The 23652-nt window shown below is 39.8% G+C and overlaps 1 protein-coding gene across 1 annotated transcript in view; it reads left to right on the plus strand.

Annotated features, from left to right (window-relative positions):
- The window catches only part of Plcl2 (phospholipase C like 2), a 183553-nt gene extending 160609 nt beyond the window's left edge, over positions 1-22944 (plus strand). Inside the window, exons 5-6 of the mRNA XM_046452872.2 lie at positions 4789-4898; positions 22070-22944. Of these exons, the coding sequence (XP_046308828.1) occupies positions 4789-4898; positions 22070-22243 (284 nt within the window). The 3' untranslated portion in view covers positions 22244-22944. The remainder of the gene's footprint in view (positions 1-4788; positions 4899-22069) is intronic.
- Positions 22945-23652: the final 708 nt, after the last annotated feature.

Here is a 23652-nt window from a genome sequence, read left to right on the forward strand (position 1 = left end):
GGAGGAAATTAAAAAATTCTTAGAGATAAATGAAAACACAGACACAATATATCGGAATCTATGGGACACATTGAAAGCAGTTCTAAGAGGAAAATTCATTGCTTGGAGTTCATTCCTTAAAAAAAGAAAAAACCAACAAATAAATGATCTCATACTTCATCTCAAAATCCTAGAAAAAGAAGAGCAGAACAACAGCAAAAGAAGTAGAAGGCAAGAAATAATTAAAATCAGAGCTGAAATTAATGAAATCGAAACAAAAGAAACAATTGAAAAAATTGACAAAACTAAAAGTTGGTTCTTTGAAAAAATAAACAAAATCGACAGACCCTTAGCGATGCTAGCGAAGAGAAGAAGAGAGAGAACTCAAATTACTAGCATACGGGATGAAAAAGGCAATATCACAACAGACACTTCAGAAATATAGAAGATAATCAAAAATTATTTTGAATCCTTATACTCCAATAAATTAGAAGATAGTGAAGGCATCGATAAATTTCTGAAGTCATATGATCTGCCCAGATTGAGTCAGGAGGATATAGACAACCTAAACAGACCAATATCAATTGAGGAAATAGAAGAAACCATCAAAAGACTACCAACTAAGAAAAGCCCAGGACCGGATGGGTATACAGCAGAGTTTTACTAAACCTTTAAAGAGGAACTAATACCAATACTTTTCAAGCTACTTCAGGAAATAGAAAAAGAGGGAGAACTTCCAAATTCATTCTACGAGGCCAACATCACCCTGATACCTAAACCAGACAAAGACACTTCAAAGAAAGAAAACTACAGACCATTATCTCTAATGAACCTAGATGCAAAAATCCTCAATAAAATTCTGGTGAATCGGATACAAAAACATATCAAAAAAATTGTGCACCATGATCAAGTAGGATTCATCCCTGGGATGCAAGGCTGGTTCAATATACGGAAATCAATAAATGTTATTTACCACATCAATAGACTTAAAAATAAGAACCATATGATCATCTCGATAGATGCGGAAAAAGCATTCGACAAAGTACAGCATCCCTTTATGTTCAAAACTCTAGAAAAACTAAGGATAACAGGAACATACCTCAATATTGTAAAAGCAATTTATGCTAAGCCTCAGGCTAGCATCATTCTGAATGGAGAAAAATTGAAGGCATTCCCTCTAAAATCTGGGACAAGACAGGGATGCCCTCTCTCTCCACTTTTGTTCAACATAGTTCTCGAAACACTGGCCAGAGCAATTGACAGACGAAAGAAATTAAAGGCATAAAAATAGGAAAAGAAGAACTTAAATTATCACTATTTGCAGGTGACATGATTCTATACCTAGCAGACCCAAAAGGGTCTACAAAGAAACTATTAGAGCTAATAAATGAATTCAGCAAAGTGGCAGGATATAAAATCAACACGCATAAATCAAAGGCATTCCTATATATCAGCGACAAATCTTCTGAAATGGAAATGAGGACAACCACTCCATTCACAATATCCTCAAAAAAAATAAAATAAAATAAAATACTTGGGAATCAACCTAACAAAAGAGGTGAAAGACTTATACAATGAAAACTACAGAACCCTAAAGAAAGAAATAGAAGAAGATCTTAGAAGATGGAAAAATATACCCTGTTCATGGATAGGCAGAACTAACATCATCAAAATGGCGATATTACCATAAGTTCTCTATAGGTTTAATGCAATGCCAATCAAAATCCCAACGGCATTTCTTGTAGAAATAGATAAAGCAATCATGAAATTCATATGGAAAAATAAAAGACCCAGAATAGCAAAAACAACTCTAAGCAGGAAGTGTGAATCAGGCAGTATAGCGATATCAGATTTCAAACTATACTACAGAGCAAAATAGTAACAAAAACAGCATGGTACTGGTACCAAAACAGGCGGGTGGACCAATGGTACAGAATAGAGGACACAGAAACCAATCCACAAAACTACAACTATCTTATATTTGATAAAGGGGCTAAAAGCATGCAATGGAGGAAGGATAGCATCTTCAACAAATGGTGCTGGGAAAACTGGAAATCCATATGCAACAAAATGAAACTGAATCCCTTTCTCTCGCCATGCACAAAAGTGAATTCAAAATGGATCAAGGAGCTTGATATCAAATCAGAGACACGCCGTCTGATAGAAGAAAAAGTTGGCTACGATCTACATACTGTGGGGTCGGGCTCCAAATTCCTCAATAGGACACCCATAGCACAAAAGTTAATAACTAGAATCAACAAATGGGACTTACTCAAACTAAAAAGTTTTTTTCTCAGCAAAAGAAACAATAAGAGAGGTAAATAGGGAGCCTGCACCCTGGGAACAAATCTTTACTCCTCACACTTCAGATAGAGCCCTAATATCCAGTGTATACAAAGAACTCAAAAAATTAGACAATAAGAAAACAAACAACCCAATCAACAAATGGGCCAACGACCTGAACAGACACTTCTCAGAGGAGGACATACAATCAATCAACAAGTACATGAAAAAATGCTCACCATCTCTAGGAGTCAGAGAAATGCAAATCAAAACCACCCTAAGATACCATCTCACTCCAGTAAGATTGGCAGCCATTATGAAGTCAAACAACAACAAGTGCTGTCGAGGATGTGGGGAAAAGGGTACACTTGTACATTGCTGGTGGGACTGCAAATTGGTGCAGCCAATTTGGAAAGCAGTATGGAGATTTCTTGGAAAGCTGGGAATGGAGCCACCATTTGACCCAGCTATTCCCCTTCTCGGTCTATTCCCTAAAGACCTAAAAAGAGCATGCTACAGGGACACCGCTACATCGATGTTCATATCAGCACAATTAACAATAGCAAAACTGTGGAACCAACCTAGATGCCCTTCAATAGACGAATGGATAAAAAAAATGTGGCATTTATACACAATGGAGTATTACTCTGCATTAAAAAATGACAAAATCATAGAATTTGCAGGGAAATGGATGGCATTAGAGCAGATTATGCTAAGTGAAGCTAGCCAATCCCTAAAAAACAAATGCCAAATGTCTTCTTTGATATAAGGAGAGTAACTAAGAACAGAGTAGGGACGAAGAGCATGAGAAGAAGATTAACATTAAACAGGGATGAGAGGTGGGAGGGAAAGGGAGAGAGAAGGGAAATTGCATGGAAATGGAAGGAGACTCTCAGGGTTATACAAAAGTACATACAAGAGGAAGTGAGGGGAAAGGGAAAAGTAATACAAGGGGGAGAAATGAATGACAGTAGAGGGGGTAGAGAGAGAAGAGAGGAGGCGAGGGGTGGGGAGGGGAGGGGGGATAGTAGAGGATAGGAAAGGCAGCAGAATACAACAGACACTAGTATGGCAATATGTAAATCAATGGATGTGTAACTGATGTAATTCTGCAATCTGTATATGGGGTAAAAATGGGAGTTCATAACCCACTTGAATCAAATTGTGAAATATGATATATCAAGAAATTTGTAATGTTTTGAACAACCAACAATAAAAAATTAAAAAAAAAAGAATTATTCCAACTTGAACACAAAAATTTTACTATGCATTCTCAATAAGATATACTCTAAGGGCACACACAGAAAAATGCTGAGAGTTTTAAGTATATCTAGCAGTCTTATTATTAGTAGTTGCATTGGTATGGGTAGGAATTAAGATTTTTTTCTACATGAGAGGAAAAAATAAACATAATATTTAAAATGTTATTTTAAAACTCTGAATTAAATTTTTAGTAAGCTCTTTCTGTTAAAAAAAAATGTATATATACGTGTCCTAGATCTGTCTAGTGAAAAGACCTTAGAAAACAATAAAAACTCAGTTAACATTGAACACTCTGATTGTGGAAAGAAGGTGTCTTTTCTCCCTCTCTTCTCCTTCTCCCTCCTTTCCACCCACTCCCTCCCTCCCTCCCTCCCTCCCTCATACACATGCATCATGCATACAGTTTCCTTGGGGGAAATAGCTAGCTCCAGGCCTGAGATGGGAAATGTATTTTAGATGGGTGAGTCTGGAATTTCTTGTACCAGAAAGCAAGGAAGGTATCAAAGGCTAATTGATGATTTCAGTAGAGTGTGGGAACCAGTTTGAAGGGTTTCTATTGGCCAAGGATGGGAGGATTGACTATAAGGGAATATGCAAAAAAAAGTCTGAGTTATAATGACTACAAGTAGAAGGACCATCATACCCTCTCCCCACTGCTCCCCCCTTATCATTGCAGTGAGAAACCTCTTTGATTATTTTAAAGGATGCTGGGGAGTATTCATTTGATCAGGTGAATCCTGGTTAAAGTTTCATAATATAAATTCAAAGTTTAGAGTTCACATCCTTCTCCCCAACCTCTCCCCTTTATGACAGGCTTGGTATCTGAGCTCATATTGACCCTCACTGGGATGGGAAGTTCCTGACTTTGCATTCTTTGCATCCCCAGTAGCCAGCATTATGTTCTTAGTAGAGTTGAAATCTGTCTTCTCAGATTTCAGAGACCTGGGTTCCAGTCCCTGCTTTTCTTCCTTCTCCCTGGGCAACCTTCCTCTCAGAAGCCATGTCTCTCTTCTCTGAATTACAACCCTGTAATAATAATCATGTATCCTTCTGCCCTTCAGAACTGACTCTAAGATGCCTTCCACCTTGTTGGAACCATTTCAGTGTTTCCTCCCTATTACTACATTCTTACATGGGAACGATTATTAAGTGCTATTAGCAATTGAAATTGTTTTAGCTCTGCCTAGAAAAATGAATATTGCTGGTTCATTACCACAAACTGGATGGCGAAGTAATACGCTTTGTCTTTTTTATTTCTTTCAGCCATGGAATTCCATGAGCACTTACACAGCATAGGCACCAAGGAGGGTCTGAAGGAACGGAAACTACAGAAAGCAGTGGAGAGCTTTACCTGGAATATCACGATCTTAAAGGTATCTACAGAGTTGTATCTGAGGGTAATAGTGCTGTAATTGTTCTCTGCTTGCCTTTCTATCTCAGGATTGTTGTGCATTATCAGCCTTTGAGGCTATACAGCACAGCACAGAAATCACAGTGACAACTCTTCCCCTATAGAGTTCATGGGCACAGTGGCTTGTCACTGGGGCTCAGAAGGAGCACACAGGACTTCTGGTAGACAGACAAAGACTTCATTTTATCCTGGGAGCATTTTAAGGTTCATAAATGCCCATTGGTATATGTGAAGTAGAAAATACTGATTACAGAGGATTGATTGGGAAATTAAAGATTCTAGTCATTCAACTGTCATTTCACACTTTAAAGTGTAATCAGAGCCCTAATGTTAATATGAACCCAGAAAAAACAATGAGGATTGGGTAACGTACAATCCAAGGAAATGCATAAAGGAATTGCCATTTGAAAGAAGTTTTCCTTTAAAGGTGAAGTTGCATATGTTTCTCTCAGCATGCTGCTTTTAAAAAATGACTTGGGTTACTTTTATTATAAAAACAATACATTTTTGTTTCAGAAAATGTCAAAGGCAATAAGCAAAGGTGCACATAATCCCACCATCCAGAGACAGTTAGTGTGGGTTTTCTGCCATACATTCTTCCAGTATTTTTTTTCTGTGCTGGATTTAATGTGACATGATTTTTTAAATAACATAGTATATGTACCTTCAAACATTTTTTGAGTTTTTATTCCAGGAGTTCTTACTGTTCTTCTTAGTGCTTGAGGATACGAATAATAACAACACAGGACAGTTATTTCATCCTGGATCTTGGACTAGTAAATGTAAAACTGCTTTTTGCTGTTCACCCTCCAAAACTTTATGCTCAGTTGAATTTGAGACTGTAAAGACATTATCATAGCTGCCTCTTTTAGTCTCCTCACTACTCCTCCAGTTTAGAAATCCATTCCTGCCACTGACAACAGTTTTCTGATTTGATTGTGTAAAAGGTCCCCTTCCAAAGCTAGCGAGCTTGCATTTTCTTATGTTAAACCCCTACTCATTTTATAATTAAAATCATTTTCTTGACTTCTTCAAGCACTTCCCTTCCTACACATGTACTTTTTAAATACATATATATCAAGATCTTCTGCTTAGAATTTAACTCCAATGGTTTGCAGTTCTGTAAACAGCAGAAACAAGAATTTACAATGAAAAGGGATTTGGCGTTACAACTTGCTGACTCACCCCCTTTCAGGGGTGGAGAGTATACCACACATTTCCTGCAAACCTCAGGAAAAAATAGCACAGCACTTTAAGCCCTGTGGTAGGAACAAATGCTCATTTTCCTTCTATTTTATATAGGCAAGTAGAGGCCTAGGACCAACTTTCCTTGCTCCTCAGTTTGGTCTGGGAACCAGCAGTGTGAGGTCCCTTGGGAGCTTGCTGCATAGCAACAAAGGGAAAACTTTCTGTCACCCTCTGAAGGCTGGCTGGAATGAACTAATGGTAGATAGATCCATAGAAGGAAAGGTGTATGCATTCCTTTCCTGTGCCCAGGACAGTCATGGGAGTGTGATTACCCAGTAACCCAGGGACAATTTTGAGGGGTACTAAATGATTTTAGGTGAATGGGAAAGAATTGGAGGAATCTATGTGTCCTTGCTGTATGATGGAAAGGCTTTCCCCTTATCTGTTTCTAAAGTTTAAACTCTGTTTAGAAGAACAAGTGTTCATGGGGTCTGACGTGTGAGTTTGCTCTGAGTTGGGCTGTCAGCATTTCCATGGCCGGAGGGAATAGAATGCCCTGAGTTTCTTCCTCCATTTATTCTTTGCAGTAAACTTGGAGAGGTAACATCCCTTTGGGGCTACCAAGTGGTGCCTCCTGGTGGTACAGAGGCTAGGCAGGGTTTGAGTTAACTCCAGATATGGAAGAGTAGAACAGGAAGACATGCTGAGGGAGCTCTGGCACAGTGAGGCCAGAGCATGGGCATTATCTGAGGTGCTAAAAAATGTACTCTCCTGAGCCCCACCCCACACCTACTGAACCAAAATATCCAGGAGTGGAACCCACGAATCTTCTTGCCACTCTAGTTCCTCAGGGAATTCTTAGGCACACTAAAAAATATTGAGTACCATTGCTATAGAATCTAGAGAATTCATTGGAACCACAAAGGAGGAAAAGTGACTGTGTTAGTCAGCTTTTTGTTACTGTGACAAAATACCTGAGAGAAACAGCAGAGGAAAGATTCATTTTGGCTCATGGTTTCAAATGTTTCAGTCCATGCTTAGTTGACTCCTTGCTTTGGACATGAGGCAAGGCAGAATATCATAGTGGAAGGGCGTGGTAGAGGAAAACTGCACACTTCAGCCCTCAGGGCAGCCCTGGAAGCAGAGCTTGCGGGGCTGAGGATAACATATAGTCACCAAGGTCACTCTCCCAAGAACCTCCTCCCTTCAACTAGGTCTTACCTCCTACAGTGTCCAGCACCTTATGGTAGTCCATTCATCTATGAATCCATCAGTAAATACATGGATGAGTTTAGTGCCTTTGTGATCTAATCATTTCCCAAAGGTCCCACCTCTGAATATTGTTACATTGGGGATCAAGCCCTCAACACATGAACTTTTGGGGAACATTCCGGATCCAACCATCTCAGAATGTAGGGCTTTCAGTCCCAGACATACCAGGGACTCTGCTCACCCTAAGAAGAGGCACACTGTTGGTAAGAAAGTTCATAGGTCTAAGGATATTCATCCTATTGTTTTTTAATCTTGCTTTATTTTATTTTATTTTTTGGAAAATGGTTTAAGATACAGAATTGAACAAAGGAGAAATAAAATCATTCAGGGTCATCACATCCAGAATCATTCACTACTAACAACTTGGCATACTTACTTTTGGTCATTTTTTTTATTAAATAAAAAGCATTGATTTGTTTTTATAAATGCATATTTATTTTAAAGAATTATTTATTTATTTATTTATTTTTTTAAAGAGAGTGTGAGAGAGAGAGAGAGAGAGAGAGAGAGAGAGAGAAGGACTGAGAGAGAATTTTTTGATGTTTATTTTTTAATTTTTGGTGGGCACAACATCTTTGTTTGTATGTGGTGCTGAGGATCGAACCCGGGCCGCACGCATGCCAGGCGAGAGCGCTACTGCTTGAGCCACATCCCCAGCCCCATAAAGAATTATTTTAGTATAGAAAATATAAAAGTATTAAAAGGACTTTAGATCCTCCCTCTAATTAGAACCTTCTTTAAATGTGAGTGACCTTATTCCAGGAAGATTTTCATACACAGCATATGTGTGCACGGATGGGTGTGTGGATGGAGATGAGTATGACTGAGTTTGAGTCACATCTTTTTTCATGTTGTTGACATTTTTGAAATTGTTATCTATCTCATAGTCCATGACATCTTTGCATTGTGTCACAGTTACAATGGCAGTGATGTTCCTTTTTTGGAGTGTGACCCACCCACACACACTTCCACTTGCTTGTTTGATCCAGCCCTCAACATAAAATCATTATTTTTTACTTCTTTGCAAACCTCATTAAGATATAATTTACATAAAATAAAATTTTCCAGTTGTAAACATATAATTCCATGATGTATAATGTATATATAGTCATGTAGCCTCCACCACAACTATGATAGAGTATTTCTGTCACCTCCGAAGGTTTCTTGGGGCCTCTTTGTAATAAAATCCTTTGTGTTGGTAACCACTGATCTGATTTCTCCATATATATTTTCACCTGTTCCAGAGTGTTATATAAATGGAATTATATAGGATGCAGTTTTTACTACGTGACTTTTTTCATTTAGCATAATGCTTTTTAGATTCATCCACATGTTTCAACAATCCATTCCTTTTTATTGATGAATAATATTCTATTTTTATGGATGCAACACACTTTGTTTATACATGAATCAGTTGATGGACATTTGGGTTGTTTCCAATTTTCAACTATTGTGAATAAAGCTGCAAAGAACATTCACATACAAGTTTTTATATGGACATATGTTCTTATTCTTCTTGGGGAAATATCTATGAGTGGAACGGCTTGATTGTTTGGTAAATGTATGTCAGATTTCATAAGAAACTGCCAAACTACTTTAAAAAAAAAGTCATTTCCTATTTGCATTCCCCTCAGCAGTGTTTGGAGAGTTCCGATTGCTTAGATGATCCTTGTCAACACTTGAAATAATTGGTTTAGCCATTCTAGCAAATGTATGAAGGCTGAATATCTGTGTGTATGTGTGTGTTTAAAAAAATTATGATGGGTCTTGATGTGGTTTTATTTATGTTTCTTACACTTGAAGTTTGTTAAAATTCTTGGATAGGGTCTGGGGATATGGCTCAAACGGTAGCCCGCTCGCCTGGCATGCTTGCGGCCCGGGTTCAATCCTCAGCACCACATACAAACAAAGATGTTGTGTCCGCTGAAAACTAAAAAAAAAAGAAAAAAAAAATTAAAAGATTCTCTCTCTCTCTCTCTCTCTCTCTCTCTCTCTCTTTTAAAAACAATTCTTGGATATGTGGATTTATAACTTTAAATAAATTCAGAAAATTTCAGCCATTATTTCCTCCTTCGATTACTCCAGCTCTACATGTATACTGCTTGGCATTGTCCCATGAGACACAGATGCTTATTCATTTGTTTTTAAGGTGTTTTCTGTGTTTAAAAGAAAATGTTGGCGGTTATACTGTCTTCAAGTAATTAATATTGCTGTCTTCTATATTATCTAATATGCCATTAATCCTGTTTTTTATTATTTTTTAATCCTGTTTATTATTATTTTTTTAGTTGTAAATAGACACACAATATCTTTATTTTTATGTGGTACTGAGGATCGAACCCAGTGCCTCACACATGCAAGTCAAGTGCTTTACCACTGAGCTACAGCTCCAGTCCCAGTATGCTATTGATCTATTTCATGTATTTTATATCAAATTTCATGCATCTTTCCTCTTTAAGCTCATCAAATCCTCTGACTTCTTGAACATGTGTAATAGGCAGCCTAAAGCTACTTCCTCCTCTCCCCTCCTCTGAGCTTCAAACTCCAGCCACCATGGCTTCCTGAATTGCAGGCTCTGTCCTCTGAGCCTGTGGGGCTGCTGGGTTCTGGGCCACACCCTTCTACATTATTACCTGGAAACCACACAAAATGTGTGACACTCTTTTTCAGGGTTTTTGTTTGTTTGCTTATTTTTTGTTGTTTTTTAGTACTGGGGATTGAATCTGGGACACTTAACCACTGAGCATATCCCCAGCCCTTTTTACATTTGATTTTGAGATAGGATCTCGCTAAGTTGCTTAGGGCCTTAATGAGTTGCTGAGGCTGGCTTTGAACGTGGAAGCCTCCTGCCTCAGCCTCCTGAGCCACTGGGATCATAGGTGTGTGCCACTATGCCTGTCATTCATGGCACTCTTGGTATCCTTCTCTCAGATGTCACTCTTGTGCTCTCTGAAAGCCATTGTGTTCTGTATTTTGTCCTGTTTTTTAATTGTGTCAGCCCTATTCCTAACTTTTCCAGTGTCACTTTCTTCCCACCATCTGCCCATAATGTCTTCTGCTACTCCAGCAAATAGAAGAAGAAAAGAGAAGGTCACTTACTCTGTTCATATCCCTCTGGTTGGGTTGAGTGTTAGGGAGAATTTTGTGGACTCTAGTGACTTGACAATGTAGGTACTGTGAGTTTTAAAAGTTTATTAAATTATGTTATATCCTTTTCTTAGTTTGGTTGCTCCTTGGTAGTTTTTTACCTGAGTTTGTTTTTGGCTAATTTTGCTGTTTGGGCTCCTTTTGTTGGAAATGTGGGATGGGAACTCCAGTGCATCTTCATCCCTCCACCATTATCAGAACTCCTCTACTTTCATTTTTTCATTTGCTAAAATGCTCGCTATACTGGTGGTGGTGCTCGCCAGGCCCACTGACTGCCATTCCTAAGATGCTAGGATCTCCTAAGAAGAGTGCAATTTTCACAGGCCTGCTCTTCGTTACCAGAAGCAAAAATTCACTTAGACTAACTCACTGAGGAGGGGTGAGAGATTCTGGCTTATACAGCCCAGGAAGGGCAGGAACCTCCAGGAACTCTGAGACCAGAAACTACAGTCCAGCTTCACATAGTTAGGAAGCTGTTGGAACCCCAGTGGCCCCAGAAGAGCTGCGTCTCTGTGGCCAGTGCTCTGCCTGCTTGTCTCTGTGTCTCTGCTCAGTTCTTCTCCCTTCTGCCAGCCCATGCACTGTGCCCATTGGTACTATTTTGGAACTTTTTCTTGCCTTGTTCTGGCCCTGACAGTACCATATAAGCTTTTATTTCAAGTGCTCAAACTATTTGTCTTTCCTAGCTTAGCTCAACCATTTAGCTCCAGACTGAGCAGTCCTAAGGTGTGTAAGTCTTCTCTTGTATCAGGGCTCCTTGGATCGAGCCCTCCCCCTACCTCCATACACTGTGTCCAGGAAGATCTTGTCCTGTAGCACAGAAGCTGGCCACCTTGAGTGGCTATTTCAGTTCCCTACTGCTGTTTAATAACCCACTTCAAAACTAGTGGCGTAAAATGATTTCTACTTCTTTTTCCCATTATTCTGTGTGCTCACTCAGCCACATGGTTTTGTGCTTCATGTGGTATTGGCTGGCTCTATCCTGGGGCATAATTCTGCTGGGACCTCAGCTGGGCCTGGAACATCAATTAGGCTTTACCCACATGACTGGCATCTCATCTGGGGTGGCTGGGCTTTCATAGCGTCTGTATCACATCTTAAAGTAAGTTGATTGCAGCCCAAGATGTCTCCAGATGAACTGCTGCCAAGCCAGCTCTCCCCATCCTGTGCCACTCTGCCCTCAGAAACCAGACTGACAAGGAAATCCTGCAAGTAATTAGAGATTTGTTCTCTTCGGGAGCATAAGACTTCTGCCAAAAATGAATCAATAAACCAGATGGCTTTGATCCCAACATTGAGCTTGGTTTTTACTTTTACCTGAGGTGTAGTCTTTACCTTGAAGACTGGCATTTGTTTCCTTTCTGAAAATCACTACTATGGTCTGTGGACTGATTGCATTTTCTTTTTTTAGACTTATTGACACTCATGTCTTAGTTATTTTATTTATTGGTGATGTCATGTGTTGCCAGTTTTCCTGAAAAGCAATAATTGACTGAAAGCCATCTCTCCTTTTAGTGTGTGAAAACTCAGAATGGTTCAGGAAACACACTACAGTAGTGCTCACCATTAGGCAGGCCGCTCTTCCTGATCCATTTAAAACACAGAAAAACCTCAAGCATTTGGATCCCTCTAATGTGGAATTTGTGATTACTCAGCTCATATTTGATTAGGCACAAGGTGTGCTTAAAAGAGTAATAATGTGAAGGAAGTGCTTACATGTGCACTGTTGTTCCTAATGTGTCCAGAGTCTCACAGTCCTGGTCCTGCTCATCCCCCAGCCTCCTATCCCTCTCCACTTCCTCTCCTCTGACCCTGGTCCCTCTCTGACCTCCTTTTTTCTGTGCTTATGTGGTGGCTCACTTCTGCTATCAGGAGACTCCAGTGACTGCTCCTGAAACCCCCATCCCACCTCTGCCACCAGAGCAACCATCTAGCTCTGTGCCAGTCCAGGCCCCCTCCTGCTGCAGAGTGTACCTTAGCTCTCTCCATGAGCAGGTCTGTAGCAGGGAGAGATGCAGAGTCCAAACTTAGAAAGCTTTGTGGTCTAGAGGACATGCTGCTGAATTATGGCTGGGCTGCAGAGCATTGTTTCCTAGAGTCATGGAAAGCAGCAGGATTCTCCACAGCCCCCCACACCTACCCAAATCCTTTCCCGCCCTTCTGTCCAGGCCCAGCTCTCCATCTTGGTTGAAGAAAACAAAACTTATTTCTGAGGAGAATGGCATTCCTTCTAAATTTAAATTAAATTGAATCTTATTTTTGAAAGTTAAAATTTTTGACAGTCATACAATTATTGGTAAATTGGGAGATGACTGTAGGTGTGATGAGAGCCCAGATGTGGGCAAAGTGTATGGGGAGAATCCAAACTTGAGGATACTCCTCATCAGACCCACCATCCTCCCATGATCCACTGCTGCATTGTACAACTGAAGCATCTCTGGATTAAGGAAAAAAATTCAAGGTCCAAGAGCCACGTTTACAGTGTGTTCTTTCCACTCTCACCCAGCACCTCATCCTCCCCAGGGGTTCTGAACCCCGTGGGGTGGAGGCAGGGTAGAGGAAGGCACCCCTGCTGTGGTGAGACCAGTTTGCAGCTTGCATTGCAGCCCTACTGAACAGAAGGGGAAGCCACAGGAGAGAAAAAAAATAATGATGCACTCCAGCAGTTCTCACGTCCTGTAGCAAAGCATGGGTCCTGTTGCTGTAGCTTGAGGTGATTCTGATGATGGGGATCTTTTTTCATGTGTAAGGTTTATTAAGACATCAGCAGGAGGTACGCCTGACCAAGCTAGGAGGGCTTCCTTAATCCTGATTAATGTGCTAGGTCTTAGCTGGCCACAAAAGGCCTCTCAGAAGGGGGGCCATCAAAGGATAAGAAGGGGCGATTTGCAATCTGTAACCAAGACTCCCATGGCCCTCCCTGCTTTTGTTCACGCATTCCTCTTCAACATATCTGATTCAGACATCTGTATTTCTGTTTCTGTATTTAACCACAGGAAGATTGAATTGTCTACACAATATGTTGATATGCTGAGTGCCTTAAAAATACAGCGGAGTTCCTACTTTGCTTGCATGCAACATGTGGGGTTCAACCCACTGTGGTTGGAGGTCCCACCATTTAGTTTATCCAAAAGGAAAACAAAAGGTTCTGTGTGTTTCAATATAATTTGCTATTTAGACTCTGCCTCAGGCAAGGTCCCTAATCTCCTTAAACTAAATTTTCTCATTATAAAACAGGGATAGTAGTAGTGTCTTCTCAGAATTAAGAGACTGTCATGAGAGAATCTTCGTAAGTGGCTTATTACAGTGTTTGGCAAAGCAGTCACTCAATAAATAGTAACCAGCGCTCCCAGAAGGCTTTGCTGGTGCATGTGCCTTCATATTTTGTTTTTAACATATTTTAGGCTTAGGACCATAATTACTTTTATAGCCCTTCTGAGCCAATCTGAATTGTGGTTGTAAGAAATGTACTAAATCATTTCCACAGCATTCCTTTTTTAAAAGACTTTTATTTTTCTAGAGCAATTTTAGGTTCACCGTAAAATTGACAAAAAGGTTCAGAGACTTCCCATATCCCACCCACACACCTCCCTATTAGCAACCTCCACCATAGTGGTGCATTTGTTATAGTCAGTGAACCTGCAGAGACACATCATTGCTCAAAGACTATAGTTTATGTTAGGATTCACTCTTGGTGTTGCACATTGAATGGGACTGAACAAATCTATAATGACATGTATCCACTGTACTTTTTAAAATTAATGTATTTACTTATTCATTCATTCTGTGGTGCAGGGGATTGAATCCAGGCCCTTGCACATGCTAGGCAAGTATTCTACCACATAGCTGCAATCTTAGCCACCATTTTTTTAAATTTATTTTTTATTGTATGTATTTAAGGTGTACAACTTGATGTTTTTATTGTGTCCATCATTATAGTATCATGCAAAGTATTATCACTAATCTAAAAATCCTCTGTGCTCTGCCTATTCATCCCTCCCTCTAATCCCTGGTACCCTACTGATGTGTGAACTGCCACCATGGTTTTTACCATAGCACCCTTGAAGGAGGTTTGAGCGTTTGGCCTGAGATTTTTAAATGCTTACGAAATACATGGTTGGGGCTGGGGTTGGGGCTCAGTGGTAGAGCGCTTGCCTAGCACATGTGAGGCTCTGGGTTCAATCCTCAGTACCACATAAAAATGAAATAAAGATAATGTGTCCACCTACAACTAAAAAATAAAGATTTTTTTTTTAAAAAAAGAAATACATGGTTAAAATATATTCCCTTTGTATGTGAGTCTCCCATCACCTGAAAGTGACTAACCACAAAATATTTACTAAAAGGCCATGTTTGTGACTGCTTGCCATTAACTAGACAGATAACCAATGAAGAAATGACAACTTCCTGGCCACATGGCTTTCATTTCCTGTCATGAAATGTGTGTTTGGGCTCACAGGGTTCTCTGGTTTTAGTTGCAAAAGACACTCTGCTGAGAGACAGGAGAAGAACCCTAGACTTGCCTGCCATCGTCTGAGGGTTCCCACAGCCTCTTGGAGACTTACAAGAAAGATAAAGTAAAATGATTTAGTTGGGAAAATCAGATGCATGCAAATCCAGTTGCCAAGGAAGGACTGAGTCGTGGGTTGGGATGGGCCCACTCAGGAAGGCAGTCTGTTTTCCTGGTAGACCTTAGAGCAGCCCCAGTGTCCGCCAGAGTCAGCCTCAATCTGCTGTGTTTCTTACTGTGTTCCCAGGTAGATAAGAAAGCCAGAAAGTAGACAGCTAGTCCATACTCGCCTAGGTGAAGCTTCTTAGGTTGGAACCTTTGGCAAAGCCCAGGGCAACTCAGAAGTCAGTGTAGATCCCAGATATGGAAAAGTCAGAACTAGACTCTGATGATTTACAGTCCTGTTTGCATCAAAACAAAAAGACCTGAATACTTTTGTGCTTCCTTCAAACTCCCAAATGTACGGTATGAGTGTCCACTTCTTTCTCCTCCCTCTCATTACATAGAATTTGGAAAAAGTGTCTGCTGGCCCCCAGGGAATGGCAGATGGCTGTCTTTGCTCTCTGTAGCTCCAAGCCATGCGGTCATTGCCAGGGCCAATTGTAGAGGTCAGGGACAGCTTCGCTGGGTCACTCATCTCCACAGTAAGGCAGTTCTGTTTTCCTCTAATAGATAGTTTGACAAAGGGGCTTTGAAAAAATTAACTGGAGTATCTAATCCCTATTGTTTTATCTCTAGATTTGGATAAAAGCAGTGAATGTAATTATTAATTTTGGTTCCAAAAACTATATAGCACTAACAGATGTACTTTGAAATATTTTTAATATATTAAAAACCGAAGCTAAATGTAGTGACACATGCCTGTAATCCCAGCTACTTGATGCCATCCTGGGCAACTTAGCGAGAACCTATAGCAAAACAAAATTTTTTATAAAGGGCTGAGATGTGTGTAGCCCAGTATGGTAGAGCACTTGTCTAGCATGTGCAAGGCCCTGGGTTCAAAGAACTGAAATAAAAGAAACAAAAGCAAACAAAAAAACTAGGACATCTTTTATAATCACACAGAAAGTTTGGTGACTAGCCAAGTGTTGAGTATAGCTGGGACACCAGCTCTGGGGTTTGGCATCTGCCATTGTATATTTCCTGGCTGCTCCTGGCCTCTGATCCAATCCCAGGTAAGCCATAGGCACAGCCAAACTCAGCAAGAGCTGCTGTGGTGCGGCTTCTGCCTTTAGAGATGTATTTTAAAGATTACTTTCTAGGCCAAAAGTGAGAACCTTAAATATTTTGACCTAAGGTTGTTATAACCCTTTCAAGATGAAAACCAAATCAAATAAATTACAAAATTCAAAACAGAATGTGTGAAACTGAATGAGGTTTGGGTTTTTCAACTGAAAACATTGCAAAGCCAGCTTGTAGAAAGATTCTTCTAAACTAGACACCCTATGTCAGTGGGTGGCAGTGTTTTAAATAGCTTGTGCTCTTTTGAAGTCTTTTGAAGCAATGACATGTAAGCATTGCTACCGCAAACACCACCACAACCTTCAGAATTGTCCTTCACTCATGATCGATGTCTTAACTCCAAGACATGTCAGGCAGGTAGTTTTAGACACACGAACAGAATAAAAGTGGTGGGGACCAAGTTTAGCAGCTCCCCAGGTCTGGATGTGTTGCTTGTAGCGTCCTTTGGTGTCACTTGCATAATGGCTGAATGCCTACCTGTTCTGTTGGAAATACCGTCACAACTTGTCTGAGTTTGGGAAACGTAAAATTCATCCAAAGAGCTCTGTTGTTGCCACATTAATTATCCCACACCATCTGGAGTTTTTGTTTTAAATAACCTATCATGTGGTAGATCTATATATGCTGACATAGTAAGGTTACCAAGACGTGGCTTCTGGTGAGTACAAAGGGAAACCAAAGAACAATGTAGATTACCTGATACCACTTATATAAAAAGTAAAATATCTATTTATAACATATATACAAAGAAGGAAAGAGAAAGATAAAACATGGTTGGGGTGGCACCTATGGATATTCAAGAGGAGATTTTCACATTTTACTTTAATTACATTCATTCCAGGAAACAAAAATTCCTGCTCTCATGGAGTTCATGTTTAATGAGAGAGACAGACAATGAAGAAAATAACAGAGTATGTCAGATGGTACTATTTGTTGTAAAAAAAACAAAGCAGGAAAAGGGTAAGGAGAACCATGGGTACAAGGTGGAAGTTCTAATTTTAAATAGAATTGTGTCGAGGTAGATACCACTTTAAGGTGATTTCAAAGTCAAGACATAAAGGAGGTAAGGGAGTGAGCCTTGTGCATTTTTAAACAAGAGCCTTCTGATCAGAGGGAGCAGTTTGTGCACAGACCTTGAGGCCTACCTGGAGAAGACCTGCTAAGTTTGAGGTACATTGAAGAGCCAGTATAATGAAGGCTGAGTGAACAAGGCAAAGAGATGCAGGGAATGAGGATGGGCCCTGGGCAAGAACTTTGGCACTCACTCTGAGTTACTTGTTGAGCCACTGAAGAGTTTTAAGAAAAGGGAAAGGTATGTTCTGACTGTGTTTCAATTGGAACTTTCCGCCTGTCATGTCAAGGAAGACCAGTCAGAAGGGTACTATCATAAACCCAAGGAAAGATTATAGTGCCTTTGACTGTGGTGGTGGCAGTGAGGGTGATAAGAAATGGTGGTAACCTGACTATATATGTTTTGAAGGCTGGGACATATATAGGAACTTCTGATAGGTGGGGTAGAGGATGGAAGAGAAAGAGAGGAGTCAGTGATGACATTTTGATCCGAGTGACTACAAGAATGGAATTCTCTACCATCTCCTCCAGAAGATAAAGGCAGAGTGAATACTTTGTAACTGATTCTACAAGGCCAGCATTACCCTAATACCAAAACCAAAGATAGTATAAGAGAAGAAAGTTGCAGGCCAATATCTCCCAGGAACATCGACACAAAAATCCTCAAAAAATTAGCAATAGTAATTCAACAATGTATAAAAAGAATCATATATCAAAACCAGGTGGGATTTTTCCAAGGTATGCAAGATTGGCTCAACTTTTAAAAATTGATTTGTGTAACCCATCACATCAACAGGCTAAAGAAAAAAAAACATGATCATAACTAGACACAGAAAAAGCAAGGGACAAATCTAACATCTGTTCATGTTGAAAACTCTCAGAAAATTAGGAATAGAGGGGAACTTCCTCAACTTGATAAGGATTGTCTACAAAAATGTGAAACTAGCATCATACTTAATGGAAAGAAACTCAAAGATTCCCACTAAGATGAAGAACAAAGCAAGGATGTCTCCTCTCACCATTCACCACTGTTGTGAAGACTTTCATGAGTAAAACTAATGAACTCTGAAAAAAGATAGAAAGGAAATAAATAAATGGGGAAATGTTATAAAAACTCAATATTATCAAGATAGAATTTCTTCCCAACTTGATTTATTCACTGCAATCCAATCAAAATCCCAGTGAATTATTTTATGGATCTGATAAACCAGTTCATACGTAGAGGCCAAAGACCCCAAGTAGCCTATACAATATTGAAGGAAAAGAACAATCTTGTCAACAAATGGTGCTGGAACAATTGGATATCCACACACCAAAGGCTGAATCTAGGCACAGATCTTACACCCTTCTCAAGAATTAACTCAACAAGATCATAGATCTAAAGGCAAAACAGAAAATTATAGAACTAGAAGATAACATAAAGGTATGGCAGTTACTTTTTTAGATGCACCACTAAAATAATAATCCAGGAAGGAAAGAATTGGTGAACTTGACTTTATTAAAACTAAAAACTTCTTCTCTGCTAAAGACAGTGTTAAGATAATGGGAAGAGAAGGCACAGATTGGGAGAAGATATTTGTAAGACATATCTGATGAAAGACAGCTTTCCAAAATATACAGTTTCTCAAAATGAATTCTCAGTTTCTTAACAATAAGGAAATAAACAATCATATTTTAAAATGGGCAAAAGCCTGAACAGACCCTTCCCCAAAGAAGATACATTATGAAAGTAAACATGAAAATAATGTTTAACATCATATGTCATTAGAGAATTGCAAATTATGACACAGTGAGTTACCACTACACACCTATTAGAATGTCCAAAATATAAAACACTGACCACAGCAGACATTGGCTAGAATGTGGGGGCACAGGGACTCTCACTCAAAGGCCAGTTGGTGTATAAAATGGTAGACACTTGAGAAGGTAGTTTGGCAGTTTCTCAAAAACTTAACATATTCTTACCATATGATGCAACAATTGCACCCCTTGGCATTTACCCAAATAAGTTAAAAAAAACATGTTCAATTGCGACTTTTTTTTATAACTACTCAAATTTGGAAGTTACAAAGATGTCTGTCAGTAGGTGAATGGATAAACTGTAGTACATTGGACAAAGGAATATTATTCTGTGCTGAAAATAAATGAGCTATCAAACTATAAAAAAGATATGGTGGAACCTTAAGTCCACCTTGCCAAGTGAAAGAAGCCAATCTGAAAAGACTGAGAGCAGTATGATTCCAACTGTGGAAGAGTCTGAAAAAAAAATTACAGTAGAAAGATTCAGTGGTTGATAAGGGTTTGGGTTGAAGAGGTATGGGAGGGAGCACTCAGCAGAATGTAAAGGATTTTTAGGGCAATAAAACTACTCTGCTACCATAATAGTGGATACACATCGTCATACATTTGTGCAAATCTATACAGCACCACGTAAGAACCCTAACTTAAACAATAGACTGGCTGACACTGATGCATCATTGTGGGTTCATTGATGAGAACACACATGCCACTGGGGCGTGGGATGTCAGTGCTGCAGGAGGTGCATGTGTGGGGAAAGGGTAGTATGTGAAAACTCTGTGCTTCCTGCTGTTTTGCTGTGAACCGGAAGCTGCTCTAAAAATAAAGTTTATTAATTTAAAAAGTAATACTTGGAATTTTTAAAACACAAATGAATTATGTAGTTACAATCTACTAAAACTATGAATGCATGAAGCGATTTTGCTTGTGAAGGCAAATAAGCTCTTTAATAAGAAATTTTATTCCTGATACAATGTGCTGCTGTGTTAAATACAGAGGCCTCATAACTAGTAAATGTTCAACATGTGAGTTCAGTGACAAGGAGGAATGAATAAAAATGAAGCTCCTTCAGTGAGACTAAGCCTTGCAACAGCTATTCATAGTCACTAATTTAAGGTCTGTATAAATCAGGAAAGTCATGAATGATAAGTGGTAAGCAACAAACCACTCTGTGGATTTGGGCCTCGCGGTGGTTTAAAATCACATTGCAATTTGGTGTCACCAGCAACTGAAATTTGATTATAGTCTAGTTGCCTGCCAAGGTAAGGCCTTACCATCACCCTCTGTAAACAGCCCCAAGCTCTGGTTATACAGGGACACTTTAAAGGAGCTGCACTTGGGAGGCAGTTAGTAAGGAAAAAAAAAAGGAAGAGAGAAAGAATCATGACAAAGAAAATGTCAAACTATAGAGCAATTATAAAGAAAACACGAGAATAAATCGAAAACCTAAGAAGGGGAAGAAAAACCATGAACAAGGAGAGTAAGAGAAATGGAAAGGCCATAGTGTGAGTAGAAAGAAGTGTTAATGGAAGGCAGGTCAAATTTGAAAGGAAAATAGAACAAAAAAGCAAAGTAAAAGGAGTGGAATCTGCAACAGGAACACTGTACCACACCGCATCGTCTCTTCCACCCTGCGACCTTAGAGTCATTTGCTGATACCTCAGCTCTGAGGTTTTCAACCAGGGCTGCCCCCAGTGCACCCTCCCACCAGGAGAGAGCTAGCAAAGACTGCAGATGTTTTCAGTTGTCACAGTTGAGGGGGTGCCATGCTACCTAGTGAGTAAAGACCCGGGATGCTGCTAAATATCCTGAGATGCACAGCACAGCTCTCACCCACCCCTGAAGAATCCTGTGGCCTCTAGCTGAAGTGACGAGGCTGACAGACTGCGTTGGTCCATTGTCAGCTCACATTCCAGGCTCCCAACAACTGTGCTTCTCATCTGTCCACCTTTTTCTGACCTGTATACATGTCAGGCTAAATCCATGTTGAGTCAATGGTCAGACCTCATTAGAAACTAAAATGGGGCTAAGGACGTTTATCCAGAATGAGAATCCTTTCTGTGTTCTTCTTTCAGCAGATGCAGCGAGGGCCTGCCTTGGGCTCACCACTGCTAGCACTCTTAGAGGCTACCTAGGCTCAAAGACCAGACTCCACATATTAGTGGCTGTTGGAGTGAGGGGCTGGAGGGGAAAGGGAGGTATGTGACTGTAAAGTCATGGTACAAGGGATATCTTTATGGTGAATTACTCCTGTGTCTCTGTTGCAGTAGTGGTCACATGTGATAGAGCCTCATGGAACTTTGGGCTCATTGCATCAATGTCAGGGTCCTGGTGCTGATATTTTATTATAGTTTATGTGGGGTGTAACCATTTGGGGGAATTTGGGGAAGGAAATGCAAGACCTCTCTCTACTGGCTTTGTATCCTTCTGTGAATTGGTACTTACTTCAGAATAAAGTGTTTCAAAAAACAAGCCTTTTTTAAAAAGGGGCTAGGTGGGGGCATGCCTCTGATCCTAGCTCCTCCAATGATTGAGACAGGAGGATCACAAATTCAAGGCCAACCTGGAAAAACAACCAGCTGGGAATGCACCTCAGTGGCAGAGCACTAGCCTAGCATTTGAGAGGCCCTGGGTTCAATTCCAATACTGCAAACAAAAACAAGATTGGCCAAACAATGAAAGATATGATTTTAACTGGGATAGGCAGGAATAGCTGTTCAGATTTCCCAGTGGAAAGACCTGGTTTTGTATTAAAAGTGACCTATTTGGATGCAGTGCCAATAGGAAATAAATGTGTCCTCTTGTGGAATCAAAATTCTCCTCTTTCAGCAGAAGATCTATATTGTAAAGTCTAGCAGAAAAGTCGTGTCATATCTAATACTACTCAATTGCATGTTTCATTACAGGGACAAGCAGATCTTTTGAAATATGCAAAGAACGAGACTTTGGAGAACCTGAAACAAATCCATTATGCTGCTGTTTCATGTGGACTGAATAAACCAGGCACTGAGAACACTGAGAAACCACGCCGGAGCCTGGAAGTCATACACGAAAAAGCAAATGATGAAACTGGAGAATGAGGAAGCTGCCTGTCAATCATTATGGAGTTTATAACTCTAGGACCAATCATAGTCAAACGAGACATTGGCTTTGCACTCCCTAACGAGAATAATATTTGGGATTTTAAAGCACAACTGGAATATCTAATTACAGTCTATTAAAACTGTGAATGTATGTAGCAGTCTTATGTGTGAAGGCAAATAAACTCTTTAACAAGAAATTATATATCCCTGGCCCAAATATGCTATATTTGTATACAAAAACCTCCTAATTCAGTTCCAGTGTGAAGAACAGATTGTTCCCTCTAGTTCTCTTGAGAAAAATTTTCCCAAGTGAAAATAATTTCTTCAAATGATAATGGATTGGATTGTCAAATTAGTATTTATTGGTGAAAAAAAAAATCTAATCTATTGCTTTTTACTTATGTGTGGTTGCCAGAGTTTCTGGGTTATAGATGCTTTGGGTAGCATGCTTGCTGAGCCATAATTACTGAGGAGAATGTAAGTGGGCAGGTCCCCTGAATCCCCAGGAACCCCGGAGAGCCACCGAGGACCTGGAACGTGCAGTTGGACTGAAGCTCCCTGGCTGAGGATGTGCTGTGGCAGCATATGATCAACAAATGATGCAAAAGCAACTAATCTGAAAGTGACACATTGTAAATAGTTTCTCCTTGTATGAAGTAGTGTTCACATTAAAGAGATGTTTTATGATATTTCTCCAACAGCAGTACCTGCTTTTAATGAAATTTTAACATTTCTAGTTCAAAATTGTCTATTCTTGAGTGGCTAGTTTATTGTTGAATGGATCATTATGTGCTCAAAATAAGCTACTTATCTGGCTTGACTGTGCTTTTAGTAGGGTTTCAACAGCATGGGGAAGAGGCAGTTGACTGTAAAGTGAACCCAAACCCCCACAGCCGTCCCTGTAGGGCTCCTGGATTAACCCCCTAGTAAAGGACACCTCAAAATCAGGCAAATAGCAAATTGAACACAGCTACAGAGCCTGGAGCTGATAGAGCTTTCCTACAAGTCTGCAGGGGACAAATCCCCATGTTTTTTTTGTTTTTCTGAAAAAGTCTTATTTCCCCTTCACCTCTGAAGGGTACTTTTACACCAGCTGAGATTTTAATCCAGGCTTTTATTTCCAAAACCAGTGAGACTTCATGCTGCTTTCACAGAAACCTAATTACTGCTTCTCCCAAACCAAAATTGCTTTCAAATCTGGAAGACTAAAAGTTCTCAAAAAATATTCAATGGCCCCTTTTTTCTGTCCAGTGATTCAGATATGTGATCCTGGTACCTGTATCTCTTTCCCAGCTGGGTATCTCAGTATTGTGTTTCCTCGTGGTTAAGGAGATACCCAGGCAGGTATAGTTCAGTTACTTTTCCCCAGGCTCCTGAACACCCTCTTAAAAAATAATTCCTTTGCT

The sequence above is a fragment of the Marmota monax genome, unplaced genomic scaffold, assembly GCF_021218885.2.
Source record: "Marmota monax isolate L192 unplaced genomic scaffold, Marmota_monax_Labrador192_F-V1.1 WCK01_AAM20220418_F8-fsc00042, whole genome shotgun sequence".
Taxonomy (NCBI): domain Eukaryota; kingdom Metazoa; phylum Chordata; class Mammalia; order Rodentia; family Sciuridae; genus Marmota; species Marmota monax.